The 20,524-nt window shown below is 37.3% G+C and overlaps 2 protein-coding genes across 2 annotated transcripts; one reads left to right on the forward strand and one right to left on the reverse strand.

Moving 5' to 3' along the window:
- Positions 1 to 9,523: 9,523 nt before the first annotated feature.
- Positions 9,524 to 15,894, reverse strand: tmem70 (transmembrane protein 70). The gene is made up of 3 exons (XM_052129205.1): positions 15,497 to 15,894; positions 15,251 to 15,350; positions 9,524 to 10,139 (listed from the first exon to the last, which is right to left on the reverse strand). The coding sequence occupies exons 1-3, from the start codon at positions 15,698 to 15,700 to the stop codon at positions 9,694 to 9,696; spliced, it is 750 nt and encodes a 249-aa protein (XP_051985165.1). The 5' UTR covers positions 15,701 to 15,894; the 3' UTR covers positions 9,524 to 9,693.
- Positions 15,895 to 16,018: 124 nt separating this feature from the next.
- On the forward strand, positions 16,019 to 20,310 carry LOC127645554 (elongin-C). The gene is made up of 4 exons (XM_052129209.1): positions 16,019 to 16,129; positions 16,487 to 16,512; positions 17,471 to 17,614; positions 19,676 to 20,310. Exons 2-4 carry the CDS (start codon positions 16,509 to 16,511, stop codon positions 19,864 to 19,866), a joined length of 339 nt encoding a protein of 112 aa, XP_051985169.1. The 5' UTR covers positions 16,019 to 16,129; positions 16,487 to 16,508; the 3' UTR covers positions 19,867 to 20,310.
- Positions 20,311 to 20,524: the final 214 nt, after the last annotated feature.

A 20,524-nucleotide genomic window follows, 5' to 3' on the forward strand; every position in this document is an offset into this window, starting at 1 on the left:
CTTTTGAAACATAAAGTGGAGTTTTTGATAAGGGGTGGGGTATATATAGAGGCTCCTTAATTAAACCTTGTATGCTTATCCTCCTGGCCCCCCTCTATGCCATTCGATCTGGATTGATAGTCCCCCAGGGTCAAAGCTGTGAGGTCAGCCTGTCCTGAGACACCTGCTCTCTCTTGTCAGGCCTGGAACACGGCTCCCATTGCGAATATGCCATCTCACACCCAACCCTCTTGACAAGAGCTCTACCAAGCCCTGACTTTCCAGCATACATCTTGTATATGAATATCACACTGGCAAATACAGCTTATGCCTATGCACTGCTCATGGCACCCACCAGCAATTGAATTAATCTTGTGTGCTTTGAGGAATACATTGTAGGTTGTCGATTACAGTATATATATATATATATATATATATATATATATATATATATATATATATATATATATATATATATGTGTGTGTGTATATATATATACACACACACAAACACATTCCAGTATCAATTTCAAAGTACAGTAGCACTTTACAGTAAGATTCTATAGTTAATATACTAACAATAAGCAGTACGTTTGCATCACTTGTAAATTGGGGTGTATGCTAATTCAATATATACTGATGCATCTTTAACATTAAAAGTTGTATGCATTACATTAGCTTATGCATTATGATCTAACATAAACCAACAGTGAACAATAGTATATTTAGAAATAAACATTCATAAAGATTTTTAAAAATGCTGTAAGTAATAATTTTTAATTCGTTCATGACAACTAATACATTTAATACATATTAATACATAGAACCTTGTTGTAAAATTTATATGGAGTAATGTTCATGTATATATTGTTCTTTGTTACTTCATAATGCATTAACCAGTGCTGGGTAGATTACTTATAGTTGTAAACAAATTACATGACTAAAATTGTAATCAATGACAAAATCTCTTAGATTACATGATTTAGGTAATCTAATCTGATAATTTTCAGATTGCTTTTGACTTAACTCTTGCTTATTTCACATCACATGCATTCAAGTTTTGTACCATTTCGACATAAAATACAAAGAGTAAGAAAATATATTCTATTCTTTATTTATTTATTTTTAAATACAAATATAAGACTTACCAAATACTTGAGCATTAGACTTTCTTTTTTTCTTTTTCTTTTTGTTATCTTTAATATATTCATACACTGGCAGCCAAAAGTTTGGAATAATGTACAGATTTTGCTCTTATTGAAAGAAATATTGTACTTTTATTCACCAAAGTGGCATTCAACTGATCACAATGTATAGTCAGGACATTAATAACAATTTGAAAAACAAATGTTCAAAACTTCTTAAACTACTTCAAAGAGTTCTGTTAAAAAACATACTCCACCTGCAGCAATGACTGCTTTGCAGATCATTGCCATTCTAGCTGTATATATTTGTATTTCTTCGATTATTTATCTTCTTTATCTTATTTACATATACATCTCTGTTGGGATGTATTTTTAAGTTGTTGTTTTTTTAACTTTATTTTCATTGTTTATTTTTGTCCTTCGTCTTCTTGTATTTATGACTTAGTGATATTATTCATATATTGTTGGAGCTGTGTAATTTTGTACATCTTACTGAACATTTATGGAACATTCTGTTTTTCAGTAATAATAATAAATAAAATCAACCATTTTAGCACAATGTGTAGACTTTTCGGACGGTCCCTTACATGAACAATTTCCAGTTTATGGGTCATTCCTACTATTCAGTGCCATTTCAGCTTGGTAAATTTCTTTCAAAAAAAAGTAAACATTTCCATGATTTAATAATTTTATCTGAAGAATGGCTTGTTACACTACAAGAAAGATATATTGGTCTAGCTCAGGATATGACTCTTTAATAATTTTGACCAAATTCTTCACACATGCAAAGGCCAAATGTCCACCCTGTTACCGGACATTCTCATCTCAATTAATAAATGTTTTGAATTCACAATTATTGTAATATTTACATTTTCTAAGAGCTAACATGTCCCTCACTTTACCCTGCAAATGTATTTTAACTTAGTATTCATTAACAAGCATTATCTTGAAAAAAGTTGTTGTATTTTAAGGCACAGTGGTAATTTTAACACATTTCTTTTAGAATAAAAAGACATTTCAATGGAATTTTGCCCCATTTTTAAATTATTTCATTTTGCCATTTCATTCCCTAAAATTAACCACAAAAATATGCATAACATTTGTTGAACTTATTTTATTAACTTAAACCAACACAGAGGTAACAGGGTGGACAGAGGGGTAACAGGGTGGACATCACACCACTGAACAACAATAAATGTCATCAACTCATTTACCCTGGCACCCCCTGATGAAGAAAGACACATGTCCACATCAACATTCAAACTTAAACATTTTTTAGATAACTTAAAATTCACACTTTTTTGAAGTTCATATGTTTACAGATAACAGTAATAGCAACAGTAAACTACTGAACAAACCAGCATCCCAGGTGTTTTTCTATGAAATCCCACACTGTCTTCTCTAGCTGGACGGACCTCTTGTTTAAAGGTTGTGGCTCTTTCATCAGGCACACAATCTGCTCATCCCTGTACCAGCTAATGTCCTCTCGTGGACTCGGCCAGAAGAACTTGTTGGTCCCATTCTTGTGCATGCATTTCACCCTCACATCTTCTTCAACCTCCTGGATGATTCCTGGGTAGGGTTCACCATCATAGTTGACAACGCACCACTGTCCAATGTTTTTTTTCATGATGACCTCAGGGCGTGATGGTTCTTCAATGCAATGTGGGCTTTCTTCTCCTCCCAGGCTCACCTCCTTCAGCCCATAGCATGCACAGTCGAGGACACCTTTGTCTGCCTGACAAAGGCAAGTTATTTCCCGGTATTTGATTGTTCCTGTAGAGAAACTGATGACTTGGTGAATTTTCATTGTTCCTTTGACAGGCACAAGCGGGGGCACATCCATCATTTCATTGACTTTACTCTCAACATCATCTTCTCCCACAAAAAAAGATTTCACAGAGGTGCCGATGTTCCTCAACTGGTGGAACATGGCCTCTGCGTTGGGGATATCTCCTCCATGGTGGACAATTTTGTCAGCTGATCTTTTAAGGGTACCCCCAACACCATCTGGAGCCCCCTTTCCATGGCTGGCCTCAAAGAAGTTCCAGCTGATGTCGTTGAAGCCTTTCTTGAAAGGTTCTTTTGACAGTAGGTAAAAGTTTTGCTTTTGTTTGTACTGAGTAGCTGGGCCGTCACTGAAGACATGGAGGCGATTGATCAGAGAGTATCGCTCCCTCACCATATCTAACACAGGGCTGAGGTGGGCCCAGATAGCCGGGGGATCGTGCTGCCTGGAAGGTGAGATGGAGCAGAAAGACACTGGTGACTTTCTGCTCCAGTGGGACCCTCCAAAATGGACTGATTGAATTTCTTGAGAATACTTACAGGAATAGTTCTCGCTGAAATCTACATGTAGTAGACATTCATTGTTCTTCAAGTTTTCTCTCAGCTGTCTGTAGGCCTTGTACTGCCAACGGATATTAAAGATGTGCCGCCTAAATCTGAACAGCATGTCATGGAATTCACTTGCAAGTGCATCCTCTGTTGTCATCACAATTTTTTTCACAGTGATTGTTGACCTTTTTCCAGACTCCTCTCCATCGTTCACTTTGGAATTGTCTTCCAGACACCATTGGGTAAGGGCTATCTCTGTGTTTGTGGCAGGTCTCAGCATTGTAAGTGTTGAGACGAGACAATCATTACATTCGCCATATGCACAGAGTTTAGATTTGGGATCGCACATTGTTGCATCTACCATCTCCTCTAGGTTTTTTGTTGCTAACAGACCTTGGTTGTACAGGGTGTTGGACATGAACTGTAAGTTTTCATGAGTTTTACACTGACAGATTTCGCGATCAGCTTCTGTGGGCATCACAACCCAAAATGGTCTTAAGGTGCAGAAACAAGAGTAAGAGACCTGATGTTCATTTTCTGAAAGGAACTTCTGGTGCAGATTCTTCATTGTGTCAGTTAGCAAACGTTTCTGTTTTTTCTTCTTCTTCTGAGTAACAGTTTGCTTTCGTCCTGTTGTCATCCGACTAACATCATCTCTTAAAAAGAACGTCTTGACTTTTTGTTTGCATTCAGCAGGTAATCTGTTGGACTTCTTCCTTTTAAATGTCAACAGTTCTCCATCTGGTCTGTGACCTCGCTTTTTTGAAAAGCCCAGTGTTGCCTGTGCAGTCCTCTGCAGCCTGTATTTCTTTATAATTTTTCCAATTGTTATTTTTGCAATAATTTGCTTCTCCCGTTCCTTCTTGGTGTATTTGTATTTATTTCTGATGTCTTCAATTATTGATTCCTGCAACAACAATCTTTTCCTTATGGTGTTGTTAACTGTTTGATGCCGCAGCAGTGCATTCACTATAGAACGTGGTGATTTTTTCCCTCCTGCCAACCTCTGGCACCTTTTCTTGATTTTTTTCTTTTTTTCTCTTTTCCTTCTCCAGCAAGGCCTTTAGTTGTTCAATCTCCTTCTGTAGCCTCCTTCTTCCCTGTCGGACATTTCTCCTTCCAACAACATATTGCCTATTACACAAGAAGCATATTGTCACAATTTACAATCACTACAACAGATAAATGGTTCTGTATACAACAATTTATAGGATATAAGGCCAATTATCACATTAAAGTAAGTTGTTCTTATACCTATTACTGTAGAGAAAAAATCATCTCAGGTAATTTAATTCCAGTTTCTACCTAACCAACAAAGCATTCAATAGTAAACTTTCTTTTAACCTTGAGGGCCCTGGCTGTGGGATATTTCTTGGTTCTGGGGGACTGTCTGAACTTGGGGGAGGTGTAGTCATTGACTCAGATGCTATCCCGGCTCTGGTACAATCTCTCTGCTTTTTCTTCTTTTCTCGCCATGTTTTTCTCTGTGCTCTCTTCTCTCTGTCACTGAGTTCTAACACTTTCCTCTTTCTTCCTTCCTCTCTGTCCTTTCTCCACCTTTCCTTCTCTTTATTGAGGTATATCTGCCTTTTTTCAGGGTCTGCATCACGACGTGCCCTGTAGCGTCGCTGCTTTTCTGCAGCAGACAACGGTGCCATTTCCTGACAAATACATGCATACCATTTAAGCTACTCTTTCTTGAAGGTATATAACAAATAAATGTATAATAAATTAATTATAATACCAATTCAAGCTTTAAACACTTATTTATTTAGCATTTACACCTACTCTGTTACAATATGTCCACCTTGTTACTGTGCAAAACAGTAACAGGGTGGACAGTAACAGGAGGAACATTTTATGCTAAAGTTAGCCATTGCTACTCATGTGATGAAAAACAAGCTAGTGCGCAGTGATCACTGAGGAAGATTTTTAACCTGTTTATTAACCATATTTTCAAAATTAAAAACAATTATAAGTTTCCACTATAAATAGGCATAACAGGGTGGACATGTTATGCTTTACCACATCAGTGAATCATTCTTAAACATTGAAAAAAGGGTGAATTAAGGAGTGATACTTACTCTGCTTCTTGAAGAGAATTTGCCACCAAAAAGTATTCAAATTCCTGAGAGTCATGTGATTAGAGTAACAGTCAAGGGAGGTGTTCAGAGGGATTTTCCATCAGAGTAACAGGGGGGACATTCAATTCAGGGACACAACATATTTTAAAGACTTTAAGCATTAAAAATGTATTACTAACAAAAAATATATTTTGTTGAGGAATATTATAAATAAGAATATACAACAATATTGAAAAATTTCGAATTTATTAGATTTTTATTACTTATATTTGTGGCTGAAGTTATATACAAGCTTACTTGGGGACATGGCAGTTTAGTCTACTTGCACTAAAATCAGGGTCAATATTTTTTAATTAATTAACCCTGGGTACATATTACTGTGTTCTATGGTAAAGGGGGGTTAAGTATTTAAGATGATCATTTAAAAACAAGTATTAGCCCATTTTTACTCAAAATATACCACATTATGTCATGAGGACTCAAATGGCACCGAATGCTAAGAATGACCCTTATATCAATGTAAAATTAACGATCTGGAACGATTTCGCCGTGACTGCATCTGACCATCTTACGAGACAAATCACGTCCCGTATTGATTCGATACGGTATGATTCCGTACGGGTGGCAATACCTGCAGGTCTAATACATCCTGTTTAGAAAAATGTGGATGCGGAAAATCGTGAGGTTATCGGGAGAAATTGTAAATCGGGAGTAGAGCGGGAGGAGGTACAATAAAAGTTTAAGGTAATATAAACATGGTGGGAAACTTTCATCAGGAAAGTAGTTGAAGAGCCCTCGTATAGTAAAAAAATTATAATAATAATAAAAGATGTAGGCTATTTCTTTTTAAATACGCATATTTTGTGAACACATGCTGTATCACAGTATCATTTATTTACCAAAAAAATTTAGTTTAATTCTAACAAGGGAGTAGCCTACCTTAGCTTTTTTTCTTCACTTCAAGCATAGATTTACTGTTATGTCATCCTACTTGAACTCCAGAGCAATCATATTTACTAAACAATGAATCACTTGATCTGATCAGAACACGGAACTGATAATAGCCTACATCTGTCCAAAACAACAAACAAATGCATTCTCACTACCTTAATTTTTCACTTGCATGGTGCCATTAAAATGTAATGTCACTATTATTTCAATGATGTTTACTGTCAAATCAAACCTGATCCTCTCCCTGAAAAGATAGCAAATTTTATTTCACTATTATAATGTTATTATAGATTTTAATATTATTTTTATCATGTATTATTTAACTAATGTTACTTTTATTTTAATATATATACATATATTATATAAATGTTTATATATATATATATATATATATATATATATATATATATATATATATATATAAATGTTATATATATATATATATATATATATATATATATATTTTTTTTTTTTTTTTTTATTTCTCCACAATTTGGAATGCCCAATTCATATGGCATATTGACTCAGTCTGGGTGGCGGAGGATGAATCTCAGTTGCCTCCACGTCTGCATTACCGCAGAGACCTACCGTGTGTGGAGGTTTCACGCTATTCTCCGTGGCATCTGTGCACATCTCACCACGGGCCCCACAGAAAGCGAGAACCACATTATGGCGACCACAAGGTTGTTAACCCAATGTGACCCACCCTAGCAACCGGGCCAATTGGTTGCTTAGGAAGCCTGCCTTGAGTCACTTAGCATGCCCTGGATTCAAAGAAGCGACTCCAGGCTAGCTTTGCCATATTAACAAATCTGTTTTCTGAAGGATCACATTAAAATGGATCTAATTTATATTTTAATGGATACAGAATTTACAGTTGGTGGTTCCCCTTAGGGCCAAACAACTTTCTCACATATAATGGAAAGGTTTCATGAAGTGTTTATGAAGTAAAGAATCACAGCATCACAATTGTCATGGTCCTGTCACCTTGTCAGGTTGGGTTTTTGTCTGACGAGACCATGACATCAATGTTCCCTGTTTGTTTTGTTCCAAGCATGCTGACGTTTTGTTCCTCATGTGTTTCAGGTGCTGCTGGCATGCAGAATCAGTGTTGCCATGGGAACCATGATTGTTTCCATGGTAACGCTGATCAAGCCAACTTTCAGCTGTGAGTGGCACCTGCCACGTTTGTCCATGCCTATTTTAATTTCCTCGTGTGTCATGTCCTTTGCTTGACTGTTAAATGTTGCTCAGTGTTGACTGAGTGTTTGAGAATTGTTGTTTGATTTGAAGTAACTAACCCCACTCTCTCTGCCTAGTTGGTCCTGTCTCGTGTATTTGTTGGTTGCCTTCCAGTTTGCTGTGTATCAGCTGAGCTTCCACGGAGGATTCTTACTCAGTAACTACGTACTTATTATCGTAAATAAATCGTTTGAACTATTCCTCTGCTCATGGGTGTTTGTCTTGCTGATGCACGTTACATACAATCACATCACAGTATTCACAATCACATGAGAGATTCAGTAAAGATGTTCTATTGTGTGGCTTCCTCACAGGGGAAATCTGGCTGTGTGTACTCCAACCACAGCTAATCATTGTAGTGAATAACGGCATGATTTCCAACACAAGTAACTGTGAACACTGAACAACAAAACAGGGCAAATTACAACTGCTCACTTCAAAGTTAGATATCTTGGCAATATAAATTGTAATGTATGAAATAAAAATGCCATACAGCTGTGGTGAGCTCAAACATAATACATGGAGCAGTTCAATAAGCTTTAGACTAATGAATACATAATTTAGACACAAATGAATGAGGAACATCTTACTTGGGATGCCTGTATAAGTTATATTGCACATGTTCATTCCTGAAGAGCAGGAGGAACCAATAATAGACAGGTAATGGTCCTGATTAAAGAGAGCATTGTTTTAATGAAACATCAATATCTCAAACAAAATAATGGGGGAAAAAAATCAGACCCACTTTATATTATGTGTCTTCAGTTACTACATACCTAAGAATTTGATACAGTGTATGCTACTTATTGTATGTACTTGTTGATGCGTTGGACTAATTTAAGGTACATTAATTGCAACTGTAATTACACTGTTAACCTTGGCACTAATTTTAAACCTAACCCTACCCCAACCCTTACTCGAAACTCTAACCCAAATCTTAACCTTAAACCTACCCCATTCTCGGTAGCAGCTAATGTGAATCTTGTGAGAATTTTGTAGAACAACATGTAGTTACACAATAAGTACATTGTATTGTATGTATTTTAATGTTAGGGAAAAGTAGTTAAAGACACCTAATATAAAGTGGGAACACTGCACACATTTTTGTTTATCTATATTTTCTGAATTGTATAGCCAAGTGGTTGAAGATCAAAATTGGTTTATAAAAATATTGAAGGCACAAACCCCATTAGAGGTGTGCTTTGTGCCATAATAATATCTTGAGCCTCTGAAATAAAAAAATTGTTTTTTTCATTGTAGGCCATACTCGCATTTAAGTCTGGTTTATGAGCTACTGGTTCAAATTTTTCAAATATGCATTAAATACAGTCATTGAACCGACCACACAGTATAGTTCAGCAAAGTGTTGTCTAACAATACATAGTATAAGATGTAAAAATAAAGATATTCATCATACCCTCCTAGATGTACCAAACGCTAGGATATTCTGAAGAGCAAAATTATCTTCTATCAGCAGAAACACAGGACAATCAAGAAAATGCTACAAAATAACAAAGAGAAGCTGAAGGGTACAAAATCCCCATAAAACTATAGTCACCAAATCTCTCTGTCTGTAATGACTTTTCATAACTGAAATTCTAATAAAGTGTCACAACAATGCACTCCAGTATTGTAAAATTTCTCTTTTGGATTGAAACTTGTCATAGGTTATTTCCTCTGAAAATACCAGTAGTTTTGTAAATGAAGAAGAGTTTGAAACGGAAGTTCTGCTATCACATAAAATCATGAAAAAAGCAGGGAAAACAAAGGGTATGTGAAGAAGGTAAATATAACTTACAATTTATTTACACTTTCGCAAAAGTTTCAACATCACAAGCATACAGGATGAGTAGTAGTCCACCTGCAAATATACATTGACATATACATTGACTATACATTACAACAGTCAAATGAAATGATGAAATGCTTTGAGATTCTCTAGATTAGCAGACAAGCTAACTTTTGTCTGGTTTGTTTAAATCGTCTGTGTCAAATGAGAAGGGCCGATCGTAACCCATAAGGTGGTTGTAGTCATGGGGCAAGGCAAAAAGCATTGGGTTAACCAGCATGGAGTGTTTCTTGGCATAAAAACTGGTGAACATCCGGCTCACGTCAGGAATATTGACATCACTTTGGTGGAACACAGTCCGTTTCTCCAGTAGAAGGGCACTGTAAGTGATGGCTGTGTACATGTCCGTCTCTTTGTTATGGTATAGGCGTACCACGTATCCTTTGGTGATCACGTGAAGGAGAACAGGGGTCAGAAATGTGAAGAAACCTATAAAGCCGCAAAATGCCACTTGCAGAGCAAAACTGTTCACACCAATGCCTGTTTTCATGAGGACGTATGGCATCACACAGAGGCTAAACATACTGCTGGAATAGGAGAAAAACTTCACACCTATAAATAAGAGAAGTTGATTAACACAAACACATCTGATAGTCTGATTTATTTGGTGGTTTTCCATTAAAATGTTCTTGTTTTGCATATAAAAGCATCAAAACATCCTTAAAACAAGATACATTATCTTGAGAAGCAATCTACGGGTTTTCCCACGGTCATGGAAAATCTGGAAATATCAGGGAATTTTAAAATTTTATTTTCCAGGACTGAAAATTAAATGGAAATTTCAAGAGTGAATATATATATTTCTAGCTTTTCTCTTCTCAAACATACTACATGAGCTAGATATTGCTCTTGTGTAAAGGAAATTTTGCTCGCGAGCCATAGTGATATCAGATTTGTCAGTGAATCCTTCTTTTTAGTCAGTTCTTTTCAACGAATTAGCTTAAATGGTTCACAAATTGGTCCGAATCAATATAATTTGTAAAAATCTGTATCTAGTAGTCACAAATGCCTGGAAAGGTCATGGAGGGTGGGAACTGTGAATCTAACAAAGATTTTACTTTACAACAAAAAACTATTTGCCAATGGGGTGATAGAAATACATTTAATTCAAAGTTTTTATTCTTAACCCATTGGCAATTAGTATTTTCTTGTTTTATGCATTAATCTCTCTCTCTCTCTCTCTCTCTCTCTCTCTATATATATATATATACAGGTGAAACTCGAAAAATTAGAATATCGTGCAAAAGTTCATTAATTTCAGTAATTCAACTTAAAAGGTGAAACTAATATATTATATAGACTCATTGCAAGCAAAGTAAGATATTTCAAGCCTTTATTTGATATAATTTTGATGATTATGGCTTACAGCTTATGAAAACCCCAAATTCAGAATCTCAGAAAATTAGAATATTGTGAAAAGGTTCAGTATTGTAGGCTCAAAGTGTCACACTCTAATCAGCTAAACACCTGCAAAGGGTTCCTGAGTCTTTAAATGGTCTCTCAGTCTGGTTCAGTTGAATTCACAATCATGGGGAAGACTGCTGACCTGACAGTTGTGCAGAAAACCATCATTGACACCCTCCACAAGGAGGGAAAGCCTCAAAAGGTAATTGCAAAAGAAGTTGGATGTTCTCAAAGTGCTGTATCAAAGCACATTAATAGAAAGTTAAGTGGAAGGGAAAAGTGTGGAAGAAAAAGGTGCACAAGCAGCAGGGATGACCGTAGCCTGGAGAGGATTGTCAGGAAAAGGCCATTCAAATGTGTGGGGGAGCTTCACAAGGAGTGGACTGAGGCTGGAGTTACTGGATCAAGAGCCACCACACACAGACGGGTCCTGGACTTGGTCTTCAAATGTCGTATTCGTCTTGTCAAGCCGCTCCTGAACAACAAACAACGTCAGAAGCGTCTTACCTGGGCTAAAGAATAAAAGAACTGGTCTGTTGCTCAGTGGTCCAAAGTCCTCTTTTCTGATGAGAGCAAATTTTGCATCTCATTTGGAAACCAAGGTCCCAGAGTATGGAGGAAGAATGGAGAGGCACACAATCCAAGATGCTTGAAGTCCAGTGTGAAGTTTCCACAGTCTAGGTTGGTTTGGGGAGCCATGTCATCGGCTGGTGTTGGTCCACTGTGCTTTATTAAGTCCAGAGTCAACGCAGCCGTCTACCGGGACATTTTAGAGCACTTCATGCTTCCTTCAGCAGACAAGCTTTATGGAGATGCTGACTTCATTTTCCAGCAGGACTTGGCACCTGCCCACACTGCCAAAAGTACCAAAACCTGGTTCAATGACCATGGTATTACTGTGATTGATTGGCCAGCAAAGAGAATCTATGGGGCATTGCCAAGAGAAAGATGAGAGACATGAGACCAAACAATGCAGAAGAGCTGAAGGCCGCTATTGAAGCATCTTGGTCTTCCATAACACCTCAGCAGTGCCACAGGCTGATAGCATCCATGCCACGCCGCATTGAGGCAGTAATTAATGCAAAAGGGGCCCAAACCAAGTACTGAGTACATATGCATGATTATACTTTTCAGAGGGCCGACAGTTCTGTATTTAAAATCCTTTTTTTTATTGATTTCATGTAATATTCTAATTTTCTGAGATTCTGAATTTGGGGTTTTCATAAGCTGTAAGCCATAATCATCAAAATTATATCAAATAAAGGCTTGAAATATCTTACTTTGCTTGTAATGAGTCTATATAATATATTAGTTTCACCTTTTAAGTTGAATTACTGAAATTAATGAACTTCTGCACGATATTCTAATTTTTCGAGTTTCACCTGTATATACAGTGGGTACGGAAAGTATTCAGACCCCCTTAAATTTTTCACTCTTTGTTATATTGCGGCCATTTGCTAAAATCATTTAAGTTCATTTTTTTTCCTCATTATTGCACACACAGCACCCCATATTGACAGAAAAACACAGAATTGTTGACATTTTTGCACATTTATTAAAAAAGAAAAACTGAAATATCACATGGTCCTAAGTATTCAGACAATTTGCTGTGACACTCATATATTTAACTCAGGTGCTGTCCATTTCTTCTGATCATCCTTGAGAAGGTTCTACACCTTCAATTGAGTCCAGCTGTGTTTGATTATACTGATTGGACTTGATTAGGAAAGCCACACACCTGTCTATATAAGACCTTACAGCGCACAGTGCATGTCAGAGCAAATGAGAATCATGAGGTCAAAGGAACTGCCTGAAGAGCTCAGAGACAGAATTGTGGCAAGGCACAGATCTGGCCAAGGTTACAAAAAAATGTCTGCTGCCCTTAAGGTTCATAAGAGCACAGTGGCCTCCATAATCCTTAAATGGAAGACGTTTGGGACGACCAGAACCCTTCCTAGAGCTGGCCGTCCGGCCAAACTGAGCTATCGGGGGAGAAGAGCCTTGGTGAGAGAGGTAAAGAAGAACCCAAAGATCACTGTGGCTGAGCTCCAGAGATGCAGTCGGGAGATGGGAGAAAGTTTTAGTAAATCAACCATCACTGCAGCCATCCACCAGTGGGGGCTTTATGGCAGAGTGGCCCGATGGAAGCCTCTCCTCAGTGCAAGACACATGAAAGCCCGCATGGAGTTTGCTAAAAAAAACACCTGAAGGATTCCAAGATGGTGATGAATTAGATTCTCTGGTCTGATGAGACCAAGATAGAACTTTTTGGCCTTAATTCTAAGCGGTATGTGTGGAGAAAACCAGGCACTGCTCATCACCTGTCCAATACAGTCTCAACAGTGAAGCATGGTGGTGGCAGCATCATGCTATGGGGGTGTTTTTCAGCTGCAGGGACAGGACGACTGGTTGCAATCGAGGGAAAGATGAATGCGGCCAAGTACAGGGATATCCTGGACGAAAACCTTCTCCAGAGTGCTCTGGATCTCAGACTGGGCCGAAGGTTCACCTTCCAACAAGACAATGACCCTAAGCACACCGCTAAAATAACGAAGGAGTGGCTTCACAACAACTCTGTGACTGTTCTTGAATGGCCCAGCCAGAGCCCTGACTTAAACCCAATTGAGCATCTCTGGAGAGACCTGAAAATGGCTGTCCACCAGCGTTTACCATCCAACCTGACAGAACTGGAGAGGATCTGCAAGGAGGAATGGCAGAGGATACCCAAATCCAGATGTGAAAAACTTGTTGCATCTTTCCAAAAAGACTCATGGCTGTATTAGATCAAAAGGGTGCTTCTACTAAATACTGAACAAAGGGTCTGAATACTTAGGACCATGTGATATTTCAGTTTTTCTTTTTTAATAAATGTGCAAAAATGTCAACAATTCTGTGTTTTTCTGTCAATATGGGGTGCTGTGTGTACAATAATGAGGAAAAAAATGATTTTAGCAAATGGCTGCAATATAACAAAGAGTGAAAAATTTAAGGGGGTCTGAATACTTTCCGTACCCACTGTATATATACAGCTCTGGAACAAATTAAGAGATCACTGCAAAATGATCAGTTTCGCTGGATTTAATAATTATAGGTATGTTTTTGAGTAAAATGAATATTTTTGTTTTATTCTAGAAATTACTGACATAATTTCTCCCAAAATCCAAATAAAACTATTGTCAATTAAAGCATTTATTTGCAGAAAAAGACAACTGGTCGAAATAACAAAGTTATTGTTTTCAGACCTTGATAATGAAAACAAGTTCATATTCATTTTTAAAAAACACAATACTAATGTTTTAACTTAGGAAGAGTTCAGAAATCAATATTTGGTTGAATAACCCTGATTTTCAATCACGGCTTTCATGCGTATTGGCATGCTCTCTACCAGTCTTTCACATTGTTGTTGGGTGATTTTATGCCACTCCTGGTGCAAGAAGTCAAGCAGGTTGGCTTTTTTTGATGGCTTATGGCCATCAGTCTTCCTCTTGATCACATTCAAGATGTTTTCAATGGGGTTCCCGGTCTGGAGTTTGGGCTGGCCATGACGGAGTCTTGATCCGGTGGTCCTACATCCACACCTTGATTGACCTGTCTGTGTGGCATGGACCATTGTCCTGCTGGAAAACCCAATCCTCAGAGGAACATTGTCAGAACAGAAGGAAGCAAGTTGTCTTCCAGAATAACCTTGTATATGGCTTGATACGTGCATCCTTCACAAAGATGAATCTGCCCGATTCCAGCCTTGCTAAAGCACCACCAGATCATCACAGCTCTTACAACACATTTCACAGTGGGTGCGAGACACTGTGTCTTGAAGGCCTCACCAGGTCTCTGTCTAACCATTAGATGATCAGTTGGAGGGGATGATCTGGGGGTGCTTCAGCATGGCTGGAATCGAGCAGAATCAATTTCTGAACTCTTCCTAAGTTAACACATTAATCTTTTGTTATTTAAAAATTAACTTGTTTTCTATGCACTATTCTATAATTTTGTTATTTTGACCAATTGTCATTTTCTGCAAATAAATGCTCTAAATGACAATATTTATATTTGGACTTTAGGAGAAATGTTGTCAGTACTTTATAAAATAAAACAAAGAAAATTGTTTTACTCAAACACCTACCTATAAAAAATAAATCCAGAGAAACTGATAATTTTGCAGGATCTCTTAATTAATTTTTTTTTTTTCCTAGAGCTGTATAGTGTGTGTGTACTATTATGAAAATAGTATGTCTTTGTGTCTGACAAAAGTGATATACCAAGAACAGCTTTGCCCAGGTTGCCTGTGTAAATCAATTCCCCATCTTCAGGCTGGACTGGTGAGGACGCATAGCATCTAACAGCTACATTTGGTTGAACCTATAAACAAATGTAATCATTAGGGTGGCACATTTATACACAACTCAAGAAGCATCTCATTCTAGTTTATTTTCCTTTGAACTGTGTGTACGTATGATTTTAGTTAGTACAAGCAAACGAGCGTTAAAATGTCTTTTATAGGCTACCTTTTGTAGATGGACTTTTAAAAACGACCTTCGGATCTCATGCAGCAAATGATCGTGGCTCCTCACAGGCGCAGCATAAGTGTGGAAAGCTTTGTAAATATTTTCACAGCTGTTTGACGTCGAACGAATACAGATGTTTCTAATGAAATGTTGCTGATTGTTTGAAAGACGCCGCAGTCCGTGTAAAATTCCGATTTGATACATTGTCTAGGAATTACTTGGAGTAACAACTTCCACTGACAACTAGACCACCATGAAAACCCGGAAACTATTTGGTCCTGGATCACACACGTGGGACGTGGGAGACGTGTAATCTGAATCTGAAAACCTCTTAAATTGTGTGGATTAATTCATTATAAATTATAAATTACACATTTTATGTCATAAATATATATTATAGAACACTTAAACCGGTACAACACACATTTAAGATATTTCTGCAGTGATGTGGTTTGGATTTAAAGAGCGAGGACTTTTAATTTGTAATCTCTATAACGGAAGCGGATTCTGTGATCGAGATTTGGTTCCTGTTGTCGGCACTCACAACAGATGTAGCAGTAGCTTTTGGCCACCTGAGAGAAAACGGGGGGAAATCTGTCTTAAGTCGTAAAAGATCAGTTTGACGTTTGAAAGGTGAGTAGTTAAAGCGTATGTTTCATTGTGTTTGTGTGGTCTTGATTTGTACGAATAGTACCCGATTATATATTTATGAAAAAGACGACTTGATCAGAGTGCTTGAGCAGGTTGCCTGTTATTTATTGTAGGCTACATGCATGGCCCTGAATCCCACAAGACCAGTAGGGTTGTTATATCATATGATATGATATGATATGATATGTATAGTATATTATATCACATCACATCACAAAGATGTTTTTGGTCTTGCTTGGGTTTTAACAGCTTATTTTCCTCTTATGCATGCCATAGGCTGTTACTAAGCTTTCATTATATTATTGGGTTTTCACTGCTAATTTCTGTTTAAAATTTCAGAGGGAGACAGAAGGCAGTAACAATGGGTAAGAACTGAAAGTGTGTGTAGAAAAATGTATCATCTTTCTATCTCCAGTTTGGTTTGCTACTTCCCAGCAGTACAGGATGTCTCAAAACATTTCAGAATATATTGCAACTTTTTGGATGGTCAAAATCAGAATAAGAAATAAACTAATCTTTTGTAAAGATACGTGCCACATAAAAATACTATCGGAGGTATGAGGAACGTTAGTGATAATTCAGTGTGTCCAAAGTTTTTATCAAAGTGATAGTTCACCCAAAAATAAAAAGTCTCTCATCATTTACTCGCACTCATGCCATCCCAGATGTGTTTGACTTTCTTCTGCTGAACACACAGATTTCTAGAAGAATATTTCAGCTTTGTTGGTCCATTCAATGCATGTGAATTGTGCCTTTGAAGCTCCAAAAAGCACAAAGGCAGTATAAAATAATCCAACACTCCAGTAGTTTAATCCATGTCTTCAGAATTGATATGTTAGGTGTGGGTGAGAACAGATCAATATTTAAGTCCTTTTTACTATAAATCTCCACTTTAACGTTGTTCTTCTTTGGTGATTCACATTCTTTGTGCATATCATCACCTACAGGGCAGGAAGGAGAATTTATAGGTAAAAAGGACTTAAATATTGACTGTTTCTCACCCACACTTTAAACCACTTAAACCACTGGTGTCGTATGGATTACTTCTATACTGCTTTTATGTGCTTATTGGAGCTCCAAAGTTGAATGTACCAACAGAGCTGAGAAGTTCTTCTAAAAATCTTTATCTTATAATTGAGTGGCATGTGGGTGAGTAAGTTATGTGAGAATTTTTATTTTTGGTTAACTATCCCTTTGGATAAATAATTACATGGTTTCAAAGACAGATTATGACTGTTAGTGAAACAATTATAAGTACAGTGATCCAGTTTAGTGTGTATAATCAAATACCTTTTATTTTTTTTAATCAAATACCCATTTTAGACAGTGAAGAAAAGACTTATGGTGGCTGTGAAGGGCCAGATGCTATGTACGTGAAATTGATCTCATCCGATGGCCATGAGTTTATTGTGAAGAGAGAACATGCTTTGACCTCTGGAACAATCAAAGCTATGCTTAGTGGTCCTGGTGAGTAGTTTCTACCAAAGGAATCAATAAAATATGTATGAATAATTTGAAATGTATTACATCTATAAATGCAATTTAAATTTTAACTGATCAGTACTGCATGGTTTATTTGGTGCTATCTAATTACTCCGATCAGCGACAACATTAAAGGGGACCTAGTACGCAAAATTCACTTTTACATGGTTTATGGTTTGTACATAAATGTGAGTTGGCATTATGTGTACACAACCACCCTACAATGTTAAAAGTCCACCCACTCCTCTTTCAAAATGAATGGTTTTCGTTTCTGCTGTAAAGCGGCGTCACGTTTTAGCAGGCCTCGCCCACGACTGGTGATGGACACCATCCTGTATCCTCCCCTGAGTGATTTCTTTCCACGCTGGAGCAGATACAGTGAGAAGAATAATGTCGTAATTACGTAAGCGTAATAAGTGTTCTGTTGTTGGCTGTAAAAGTGAACATAAGAGTCTTCATGTACTCCCGGCATCAGAGACGCAGAGGACAAGTTTTTTTTTTGAAGGAAATTTTCCTTAAATTTCCCTATGTTTTTACAAATCATTTTACTCCCGAAAACGCTTACTGTCAGTTACCATTGTCTCTGATTGTATTCACGGAGACATATTCATACATGTATGGCTGATCTCAGGGCTGGACTGGTAATCTGGCATACCGGGCATTTTCCTGGTGGGCCAACACACTTTGGGGCCGATCAGGGGTGGACTGGCCATGGGGAAAACCGAGTGGACGGATGGGTCGGACGCGAAACGAGCCGAATGGGCTGCGATAAGCTAAAATGAGCTGCCATTGTTAAGTAAAATCTCGGGCCGATTTCTCTTCCCAGTCCAGCCCTGCCTGAACAAAGCTAATTACGCTGTCAGTCATATTGGTTCTGATTTGTTGTTGCTGTAGCATCTGAAGCAGGAGCTTTAAAGGCACAGACCTCTTCCGGAAAGGGGGCGGGGAACAGCAGCTCATTTGCATTTAAAGAGACACACGAAATCAGCGTGTTTTTGATTCCACCCAAAAAGAGGCATTTATAACATGGTATAATAAATGATCCATGGGGTATTTTGAGCTGAAACTTCACAGACCTGTTCTGGGAACACCTGAGACTTATATTACATCTTGTAAAAAGGGGCATAATAGGTCTCCTTTAAATCCACCTGCCTAATATTGTATAGGTCACCCTTGTGCTGCAAAAACAGTGCCAACCCACATCTTAGAATAGCATTCTGAGGTGCTATTCTTCTCACCACGATTGTACTGAGCGGTTATCTGAGTTACCGTAGACTTTGTCAGTTCAAACCAGTCTGTCCAATCTCTGTTGACCTCTATCATCATCCAGGCATTTCCGTCCACAGAACTGCCGATGTTTTTTTGTTCTCTGCTCCATTCGGTGTAAATTCTAGAGACTGTTGTGTGTGAAAATTCCAGGAGATTAGCAGTTACAGAAATGCTTAAACCAGCCCATCTGGCACCAACAATCAGCAGATATGGTTCAGGAGCTTTAGTCAATATTCACATCAACCATTAGAATGGGTAAAAAAAATATGACCTCAGTGATTTGGACCGTGGCATGATTGTTGGTACCAGATGGGCTGTTTTGAGTATTTCTGTAACTGCTGATCTCCTGGGATTTTCACACAAAACAGTCTCTATAATTTACTCCAAATGGTGCCAAAAAAAACATCCAGGGAGCGGCAGATCTGTGGATGGAAATGTCTTGTTGAGGAGAGAGGTCAACAAAGAATGGCCAGACTGGTTTGATCATCTATGGTAACTCCGATAACTGCTCTGTACAATTGTGGTAAAAATAATATATTCTCATAATGCTATTCTGAGATGCGGGTTGGCGCTGTTTTGGCACAACGAAGGGGGACCTACACAATATTAGGCAGGTGGTTTTAATGTTGTGGCTGATTGGTGGATTATAAAGTATATTATTTGACATTTTAGAGATTTTTAGTGTGTACTGATTCACATTGTTTCTTTTATTTGTATTTTTTAATCTTAATTACATAATTAAACCGATAGTAATATCGCTTTGTTTCTATGTTTCAGGCCAGTTTGCTGAGAATGAAACAAATGAAGTCAACTTTCGAGAGATTCCCTCTCACGTCCTTTCTAAAGTGTGCATGTATTTCACATACAAAGTCCGCTATACTAATAGTTCAACAGAAATCCCAGAATTTCCCATTGCCCCAGAGATAGCACTGGAGCTTCTGATGGCTGCAAACTTCTTAGATTGTTAAATATACAAGTATATACTCATAAACACATCTGAATGCAGAATAAATATGAAAAAAAAAAAAAAACATTGGGTAATTTTATTGCTTTTAAATACTTTTAAGTTTGCCAACATAGTATGCTGTATTGAGTTAGGATAATTTAAGAGTATTAACTTTTTTTTTGGTCATTTGTTCCATTTATCTGTTCATTATTTTTTGCTGTAACCCAGTATTAACTTCTATATTATTTCTAAACTGCAAAATAAAGATGTCTGCAGTAAGGCTCTCCTGTTAACTGGCTGAGTCAACCAAACAATTTTTGTCATTTATTATTTATCTCCTTGTTAACAAGTTTAAAATGTGTTGAAATAGATATGTTATAACTTTCCTGCATGTGGATCAGACAGACAAAAGTCTTGTGATTGTCAGCAGTAATCATTCGTCAGTTGTTGAATAAAATCAGCTGTTCTTAAATGTATTTTGTTCCATTCTGCTTTTTGGTGTTGATATGTGCACAAAAACCTTTGTATGAAGTAGTTTGTTCAATTACATAGAATCCTAAAATTAAGTCGACAAATGATCAATTTGTCAAACAAAAAGTCTACCCTCCATAGACTTTACAAAAATAATATTTTAGCCTATTTGTAAGAGTTACATGCCAATTTTATTACAAAATTCCATC

This window comes from Xyrauchen texanus, chromosome 6, assembly GCF_025860055.1.
Source record: "Xyrauchen texanus isolate HMW12.3.18 chromosome 6, RBS_HiC_50CHRs, whole genome shotgun sequence".
Lineage (NCBI taxonomy): Eukaryota > Metazoa > Chordata > Actinopteri > Cypriniformes > Catostomidae > Xyrauchen > Xyrauchen texanus.